Source organism: Cryptotermes secundus, unplaced genomic scaffold, assembly GCF_002891405.2.
Source record: "Cryptotermes secundus unplaced genomic scaffold, Csec_1.0 scaffold381, whole genome shotgun sequence".
Lineage (NCBI taxonomy): Eukaryota > Metazoa > Arthropoda > Insecta > Blattodea > Kalotermitidae > Cryptotermes > Cryptotermes secundus.
This window is the reverse complement of record NW_019731574.1, coordinates 353,192-363,298: the sequence shown is the minus strand read 5'-3', so window position 1 is coordinate 363,298 and position 10,107 is coordinate 353,192. Positions and strand designations below refer to the sequence as shown.

Below are 10,107 nucleotides of genomic sequence, written 5' to 3'. Positions count from 1 at the left end.
AGAGCAGAAGTGATTGAGCGTTTCTGACACACGGTAATTTGTGGACAAATGTGTGCGCTGGCGCATACAAAGTGTACACAACTTAACTCAAAAGTTTTTGAGGAACTTCTATATTTCGCGCTGCTGCAGCTGAATCTCATTCATTCACAAAATTGATTTCCAAGTACGGTAATATAATTTATATCAGCTTTTAATGTAATATTTCTGATTTGTTAATTAAAATTTTTAGATCTACTGTACCTGATTAGGTTCATGTAAACCATCTCGCAAACTTAAATTCTCGCTAAAGTATAAACATGTTTCCCCCCGATGGGAGTGGTGCAAAAGACACTTGTAAAGTAGGGTCTAGCCAATAGGAGCTTGCTATTAGACTCTCATCACACCCAGCTGTCCTCTTAATGACCCAATCAGAGCCTGTATGGTGGAAAGCGAAATGCTGCGGTGGGGAAAAGGGGAAGATCATAATAGTTTGACCCCTCCCCCGCCCAGTTCGTAAAATAGCAGGGGGGACTGCTTCAGCTTGAAGGCAAGAACATCACAAAACTGTTCGAGAACGTTTAGCGAACGGGCTTGAGTGGGAATTTGTGCCACCTTAATGAAGACTGTATTGTTAAAAAACAAGCAATGAAAGTCATAACGATGAGAAAAAAGGACTGGTGCCAGTGTTACCCTAGTGTCTTGTGTTGTCATTGTTAGAAATAAAAATCGCACAAGGTAACAGTGCTTACAGCTGCATATTATTTCTCAGTGCGTGTCTGTGGAAAATGCATAAGAATTTAACTAACGTTGTTGTTGTACTGAGGAGCTCCAGTGCGGAATTCTATTGCTTACATTGTATGAGGAACTGAAATTGTGATTTCTATTCGATGTGGAATTTAGTGACACAGCTGGTTCTTCAAACACTGAGTTATTTATAAGAATGGTTGTGACTGGAAGAGGAAAGAATTGTGCAGGAATTAGTTTTGTATTTTAAAAATTACAGTAAAGAGTGAATTACTGATAGGCGTCATAAGTACGAAAGTTCAAGAAGCTATGAAATGTCCTTACCAGGACATGACCACGCGAAACTTTACCAAAGTGACTAATCTACTGTGAGGAAAAGTTTTTGAAGGTGTAATTTTGTTTCCTTAGTTACATAGACGAGAGCGGAAGGGCAAAAAGACCAAAAGAGGGCACAAACACAAACAATGATGCCTCTTGCGCCGACCCCAATTGTGGCCGTTCCATCTAAACCAAAAATCGGTTTCTCTATTGATTCTATAGTAGGCGGTGGTACCAATACGAACAACACAAATTGCAACATTCACACGAATTCACCAACTAACACTGCCACCACGACACCATCAACACCACAAAAACACCGACCTGCAACATCACATTCACCAGAATGTGACGTCATCAACACGGACACATCACCAAACCCGCCGTCAGTAAGTCCTGCATCATCAACAGCATCAAATCATTACACAACGAATCACAGTAACAATGTAGAAAACAATAGGACAACCTCACACTCGCCCACCGGTTCATCATCACCAGAGTTATCACCGGGGAATTATCACCGTGTGAGGCATCATTCTGGATCCTTATCACCGTCAATATCACCGACATCATCACCAGCACCAACAGGTGTTTTAGTGCAAGGGACTGGCATGAGTCCGCCGACAAATTCCGCGCCTACTCTGGTTCGGCCGTCCGCTCTAGCTCCATCAGCAGCGGGTCTCGTCGGCTCTGCGGGCTTCACGCCGACCTCAGCCGCGGCAGGGGAGTCCGGACTCAAGGGCCTGTACCTGCCAGAGCCACTAGTGCACCACCACCACTCGCACCACCACCCGGGGCACCACCACCACCACCAGCTGGCGCTTGCAGCCGCAGCGGCAGCTCAGCACTTCCAAGCCGCGGGCCTGGCGGCCGCCCTCGCGCAGCAAACGGCGGGGGGACACCACGGCGCCGGCTTCTTGCCTGGGGCGGCGGCTGGCGCACCTCCCGGGGCCGGAGCACCCGGACACCTGCCGCCGCACCACCCTACACCTCACCCTGCTGCCGCTGCCATAGCCCGCGACACGTACCCTCTGTACCCCTGGCTGCTGTCGAGGCACGGGAGAATATTCCCGCACAGGTTTCCCGCAGGTACGTGTCTGTGTGTGTAAGTCAGGTTTGGGTCCTGGACACAGGGGCGTGGCCACACTGAGGGGACCCCAGCAACTGCCATAAAACTTGTCAAAATGCCGTATCCAGCTAGACCTACGTCCATGGGCGCCGCAAAGTCTTTTTCTTTTTCTGGCGGTGGTGGTCAAACAAAGAATTTGAATACGAATTTACGTTTAAGCGATTTAAAAATAGTTTTACGGTTCGCTCTTGCATTCAAGTCAGAATATGCTTGCCTCACAGTAACTGAAATTTCTGTTGTGTCCATATTTATTGTATTTCTGTTTGCCTTTCTTTCGGTTTTCACTCGTCCAAAAAAATCCAGGGAGTGAGCGGTGGCATGGCTTGCCCCCTCAATTCTGCCGACTTCCATGCTTAGGCTTGTAGTTATGTGACTGAATACGACGTTCTCAAATTGCAGTTCGCGTAAGAAACTTCTTTCAACAGAAACAGCAACAAACAAATAAAGTGTAAAAGTATCCCTGTAACAGGCCGTGGATGCCTCGAGGATTGTGAGACTTCGAGGCTCCCGCGTTTTCTAGATAAATGGCTCACAGATGGCGGTGTTGTCAGTCTTACGCGCCGGCCGCCTTTTACCCCCTAGGGATATTCCTGGTACTTATTTCTGTTAGAGGCTGAGTCGAACCCAGGGCCATAGTGCGGCTGGAAGGATTAGGTAAATTAAAAAAAATCCAATGAAGTCATCGGGAATCGAACTCGAGACCTTCCGTGATTCAGCATAATGACTCAATCAACTACACTACAAAATATTTTACGTTATAATTTAAAATGAGCTTATAACCGTGGTCTAATTAGTACACTTAATACAGGCGTAGTATATTGTGAAGTGTTTTAAGATATTTATACATAAACATGGATAAGGAGTAATTTGTACATGCTGACGTAACACACGTAATTCCCACAGGCAGACTCAAGCATAATATCTCATTCGAATTATGATAGAACATAAGCCAGTAAGGAGAATTCAAAGAAGACTTATATGTTGCATACTTATGCTGTATCTTTTCATTACAACGAATTTCGGAAGATAGTGGTCTTTAAAAGACCAGTAACTTATTTGAAGTGATAAATTGTTAAGAAAGTGTTGTAGGGGAAGGGTCTTGGTTGTTTTTTTTTTGGGGGGGGGGATTCATCAATACATTGTTAATCAACGTAACTGAAATTTATGTTTTAAACTTAAAAATTTAAGTTTAAATTTAAAAAGGACATCTAATGAAGTTCACTTTCATATTTTCATTTCTAATGAGAAACATAGAGGAATCCGTCAGGGAATTCTAACTGCATGAAACATTATTCGTAATTTAACAGTATATAGGGCCTGAAGGCTCTAATTAGATATTAAATTTGTATTCAGAATTTATAATTATTTATAATTTATAATTATTTCGATGTTAACTTCAAGAAATATTAAGAAATAAATTTATCACAAGTTATTTTCTGTTAGGGCCCTAAATAATAATATAATATAATAAAATAATATCGAATATGTCGCCGACAAAATATTAATTTTTTCAACACAAAATCTTTTTTATTCTTACTTAGTTTTGCCAATAAAATAGTTTGTACTGTTCAATGTAGGTCTATTGTATTGACATTTGAACCCACAGTCTATTAATTTAATTGGCTTTGGTTATAGTGAAAACAGCGCAAAGGTCTAAGGTACGTAGTTAGAAATCCTGCAGTCGACCTGTAGTCGACCTGTAGTCTTCATGTAGGTTATATACGCCTTTAAAAGAAGATTGTCAAGAGTGAGATTTATTATATTCTTTAAGCAATTCCAGATTGCCATAGCAATAAATGCCGAGCGTTGTTGCATGAATGTATCTTATGTGGTAGGTCATGATCAAGCGATCAGTCCTTCCTCTCAGAGTTTCGTGTCTATTCTGTGAGTACTAAATCATTTAATGTGGATATGTGAAGTTTAGTATATACTGCATAAAGGAAACTGTTGATGATTGAATATTTGTGCGTGTTATTCGTGGGAGACGTCGTTAAACGTCGGCCTCAGCGGATCATTCGATAACAGGTAGGGCTGGAAAGGAATGCGGGAGAAAGGCAGAAGAAACTAACACGGTAACTTACATAACAAAGGATGAGACTGCCTGCTGAACTCTCAACTTGTGATATTAAACTGGCTCTGGTAACTGAATGACGTCATACGCAGAAGAACTACATACCAACCTTTATCTTATCTATCTTGCATTTGTTTATATTTAGAATTAGGATAAATACCGTTCTTTTAATGCATAGTGATTTCTATATTTAATATTTATATCATAATGGGGCACGCGGTAGCGTAGTTGGTTGAGTCACTATGTTACTAGCCGGAAGAACGCGAGTTCGAGTCCCGATGAGGTGATTTTTTTCAATTAACCTAATTCTTCCAGCCGCACTATGGCCCTTGAGTCGACTCAGCCTCTAACAGATAACCTCACCGCCATCTGTTATCCAGCTGCCTAGAAAATGTGTGAGCCTCGACGTCTCACAACCTTATGGGCCTCCATGGCTTGTTGCACGGATGGCTTTACCTTTATGTATCATTTTACCCACAAGTAAAACTTGCGGGGAAAATTAAGACATTTTTTAGTGTTGAGGGAGGTTGTACTGTTACATAGGGCTAAAGCAGATTTCGAAGTTTAATAAGCATAACATCCTCTTGGGTCACTTACGGTTCTCTGTTTCATATCATGAATTTCAAATCACCTATATGGATGAACTGACTTGAACACGCAAGCTAACAGGGCAAGGGGAAATTAAATTCCCGAAAAGATATTATCTAAAGTTACAAAAAAAAAAAAAAAGAATATTGTTATTAGGGAAGTGACGCTGTGTAGTCTAGTAGAAAGTTACTAACATTTCGGAGGAATCTACTGTTTCCAATTACAGAAAAAAAGAGTCCCTTTTAATATAGAGGCAGAAGGTCCTCCGAAGCGTTGATACATTTATACCAGACTGCACGGTGTCACTCCCAGAACACGGTTAGTAATCTTTACATTAAGCATCGTGAGAAATTCAAATCTCAACAGGAGGGGGAAGAGATGGACACAGGAGTGAGGAAGAATAGGAAAAGCTTCAGTGAGGTTAGTCGAAGTCGTAACCAAGATTAGAACCGCCACCCTCTGGATAAATTCAGAATCTCGCCTAAGCCAACCTAATTTGGAAATAACAGATCTGTGTAGACTAAGCACTGAATAAAGGAATCATCGTGGGCTGTATTCCTCACCGACAATTCGTTTAAAAGACTGAATTTATTCTGAATGGTACATAAAGATTCAGTCCGTACCTCACAGGAAACATTACGTATCCGCTACAAAGCGCAACCATTAATGTTGTTTGCGGAAACTATCGCTGTTTACTGCAAGGACCATATGAAACCCACGAATACACCCTGTTGGTAGAATGCAGGGTTTATTATGTTAAAGCAAGTGGTAGATACACGAACCACGTAAGAAACCATGCCTGATCAAGCCATGAAGACTTATGGGACATGTGGAAGTAAAGTTCTAAAGATTCCAGACATTGACACTAGATGGAATTCTGGTGGTGTTACCATCGGGAAAGAGCCCTTGGCAAATTTTGAACAGGAAGCTAGGAGATATCCGGACAAGGTGGCGAAGAGAATATGGATTTGCCTGTCGAGATCTGAACCCAGGCCTTGCAAACCATACTTACTGACAACAGTCTATCAACACCGGCTGAATTAACTAGTGGATGTGTGACTAAGTGGCCAATCAAGCAAATAATTACGCAACTAATTTACCGTCTAACTAATCTGGTATTGGGAAAGGGACCCTCGACAGGTCTGTTGCTAACAGACAGACAGACAAACAAACGATCCTGATAGTCGATGTTCCATATTAAGTTCCTTGACGACTTCTAAACAGCAAAATGGCTTATTCACAAACACAAATTGATTTGGGATTATAGATTTTCTGGACTTTGTCTCCTGTCCAGTGTCCTGAAAGAATATGAGGATAACGCATCGGAAACAGGACCTACTTGCGTCCTGAGGAGATAAGGCGCGGTAAATAAGAACTGATCCAATTCACTCAGTGAATGACGAGTGACTGCGGTTAGCTCTCTCTAATAAGCAAACCACTGCCGGATGACAGAAACAACAAATTTAGGTCATGACGGATTCCATTACCTCTTTTAATATTTAAAAATTCAGAACCATTTTTCGATTGCGGTGAAGAGAAATTCATATAGGATATTGGTGGGAAAGCCAGAAGGAAAGGAACCACTAGGAAGACCAAGATGTAGGTGGGTGAGCAATATTAAAATGGATCTTAGAGAGATAGGATGGGATGGTATGGATTGGATTTATCTGACTCAGGATAGGGACTAGTGTAGGGCTCTTGTGAACACGGTAATGAACCTTCAGGTTCTTGGCAAGTTCTTGAGTAGCTGAACAATTGGTGGCTTCTCAATTAGGGCTCAGCTCCATGAAGTTTGAAACATTTTTCGCGATTTTAGATAATGGAATGTATCGATAAAACTGTGGGTTCGATTTGTTTTGGGGAATCCCCAGGACGACAGCATTGGTCCCCCCACCATTAAATGCGGCCCTAAGCCCAACTGAATATCTACATTCCCATCTTTCCACCTGAGGATGGAAATGGATATACATTCCGAAACGCTGTATTCATTGAGAATACAAGACAAAAGATGTTGTTCAGAAAATGAATAATCTAATATATAATAGGCTCCACGATCGTCAGAACCCTTCAGCATTGACAGATACACACATGGCTATTATGAAATGCAGTTTCAAGGAAAAATGGACTTAAAATAAGGTGATTAGAAGGAATCCATGTAACAGAAAAACTGAAACCCAAAAAGAGATGGCCAAAAAAAAATGTATCCAATTAAAAAATCATAAAGAAGTCCGTCAAGAACTCATCGAAGCTTCGAGAAGCAACCTGAAAATTACAAGATTACAAGACGATTCAACAATATAGTGGAGAAGGCGCCATGACAGATACACTGTTATGTTTTGTTAGAAGCTTTTCAATATCGAATCGCAGAAATTAATTATTACTTCTAAAGGGGGGAAGTCTACAATGTGCAATTAAAGGATCTATGAGACAGTGAATTATGGCATGACACTAAGCAGTCAGAATGAAAAAAGGATTTATGAACTTTCGAAAAACATTCACAGCACGAAAATGAATTATATTGATTAATGACTCCCACATCGCCACATGATTTGGTGCTAATGTGTCTGTACTCTATTGGTTCTAAGATAATAAGCGTACTACAGCGGTGCTTTTACATAATTACAGCGAGCCGGCTTATGCATATACACTCCAATGAAAAAGAGTTTAACTTCTGGGATATAAAACTGGGAAGTCCAAAGAAAATAACCGACGTTCTGGGGGAGTACGTCGCCTCCATCTTCAGGGTTGAAGAGTAAGCTAATCATGAAACCAGCGTTAAGCAAGTAGCAATATTGTAGACTTCTAATGGACTGTACGGCGTTACAGCCCAGAAAATAAAATTCTGCATAACCACAGCTGTGAAAGCCACAAATCCTAAATTCCTGAAGACAGTTGCTATGCAAATGGAGCACTGTTTCAACATACAGGAAGCCTATCGTATGTAGAACACTTCGGGTAACATTTCATTTTACCTGAAGAAGGAAGTCGTTTAACATTCGAAACCTCCTACAGTTTTTCTACAAACAGTCTCTCCAGTGGCCTACTGAATCATACTGCAACATAAACTATTTACAAAGAGAATAAAAAACTTGATACAAAATACTGTCCTCAGGGATGTGGCTCCGTATAATCTGGTAGAATTTGACCAAAGTTTGGGAAAGTCGGAGAGTAACAGAAGCGAGCAACCAGCTATAAGAATTCCACAAGCAGAGTGGAAAGCAATACGTTCCTCCGAAACGTCAGTGAACTTCAACCAGACTACATGGCGTCAAATCCCAGACTATAGCACTCATCAGAAGATAGAAGAATTCCACAAGTAGAGTGGAAAGCAATACGTTCCTCCGAAACGTCAGTGAACTTCAACCAGACTACATGGCGTCAAATCCCAGACTATAGCACTCATCAGAAGATAGAAGAATTCCACAAGTAGAGTGGAAAGCAATACGTTCCTCCGAAACGTCAGTGAACTTCAACCAGACTACACGGCGTCAAATCCCAGAATATAGCACTCATCAGAGTAAACGGTGTGACAGCCTGAGTTCTTGTCTCAAGTATCTTCATTTCACAGGCTATGTGAGGTGCTGGGATCTCTTCCAGGACGGGACACTCTCTACCCTGAGTTCTGTGTTCCGTTCTTGGTGCGAGATCCAGTGCTCGGCATGTCAAGATAGTAGCTTAGCGTGTAGGACAGCAGCTCGCTCCAAACCTTTCCCTATTTGAACCGCATAACCGTATTTGTTCCATTCGACAATGAATAAACTCTTCCATTGTTGAAGCCTTTGCTGAGTGTTTTTCTTCGATTGTTAAGTTTCCCTCTTCTGTCGTTATTCCAAACAAAACTCGTTTTGCTTTCTTTGATTTCTTTAAACGTTCCTTCGGTTACAGATTCTGACGCTGAGCAGGCAAATCGACATCTCAGCCGGGCGAAATGTATCACATTAACACCCCAGAAGTGGTGCATTGAAAATTACATGAAAATTAGTATATTCAGAACAAATATGATTTCTTTTGTTAAGATTTGAGGCTTTCACGGCGGTGACTATGAAGAAAGCAGTCTTCTGGGATTTGGCACCGTGTATATGTGGTGTTAACCGACGTTTCGGAGGAACGTATCGCCTCTATCTTCACGGTAGAAGAAAAAATATAAGAAATCTGCAAACAAAGAGACCGTGAGAACCGGTAAAAGCAGTCCACAGAAAACGCACAGCTGTTCTTCAGTAATACACTCCTCAAACACTGTCGCCATTTTGACTACTGAAACCGGCCTCTGAACATGCGCATTCGCGTCTACTACCTTGGCTCACATGAAGCTGGACTGTGCTGCTACCTAGTGATACTCATAGAAAATCTATTACGTCCATTGCAGCAGTTTTACTTTGATTTGTGACATATTTACCGACTCTCCTTCATATCTTCTTAACATAATTATAAATTAATAATATCTTAAATGTCATTAACATAAGTGGATTCCTTTCGCATTAAGTTCTCTCTGATTTTCTTTTGCAAGACATAATTTCATGCATCAACTCTGGGTGGGGAATCAGTTTCGGCTATACGTCTAATGCAGAAATGGATTCCACTCAATTTAGCCTTCTATTTGGAAAGAAGAAACCATCGTTGAACATAACTGAAGAAGTAGCCATTAATTGTCGGACTGAACTTCATAAACTACAACGACTAAATGAGACTTTGTAGTTTCCAAGCGATAAAATAAAACGGTGATATTTACCCCTCTTTAAAATTACGTCACAGTATTTTCAAACTTAAATTCTTTAATGATAATCTTATCTGGCAATAGCGTCATACTAATAACTACATGTGTGGGCTATATGAAGAAAAATACAACTTAATAAAAATAAATGAACTTGGCCTTTGAAGATATATTTTAAACATAAACTTACTTATAGTACGCTTACAATCATTTGAATGTCAGTGTATATCCCATGGAAGGGGAAAACATTACTTGCTGATAATTTCAAATAGCCTTGTCCTTTGCAAATTGCACGTAAAATAACAAATATGTAGAGGCCATGTCCTGAATTGGTTAATTATGAATGCCATTAATTTATTCCATGTTAAAAATTTAACAGAAATTTCCTCATTTATACGTCACCATTATTATTATTATTATTATTATTTACAGATTAAATTCAGTATTTGCACATGAAATTTAGTGCATTATACAATATAAACCCAGAATTATTCTTTATGGAACCGGGATAGCTCAGTCTCTATAGCGATTGGCTACAGCTTGGACGACAGGAGGGGTAAGAGATCG

General features: G+C 40.7%; 1 protein-coding gene across 1 annotated transcript in view; it reads left to right on the top strand.

Moving 5' to 3' along the window:
* Nucleotides 1–557: 557 nt before the first annotated feature.
* LOC111867129 (homeotic protein empty spiracles) overlaps nucleotides 558–10,107 on the top strand; it is a 68,516-nt gene continuing 58,966 nt past the window's right edge. The window contains exon 1 of the mRNA XM_023856666.2: nucleotides 558–2,130. Coding sequence (XP_023712434.1) covers nucleotides 1,188–2,130 — 943 coding nt within the window. The 5' untranslated portion in view covers nucleotides 558–1,187. The remainder of the gene's footprint in view (nucleotides 2,131–10,107) is intronic.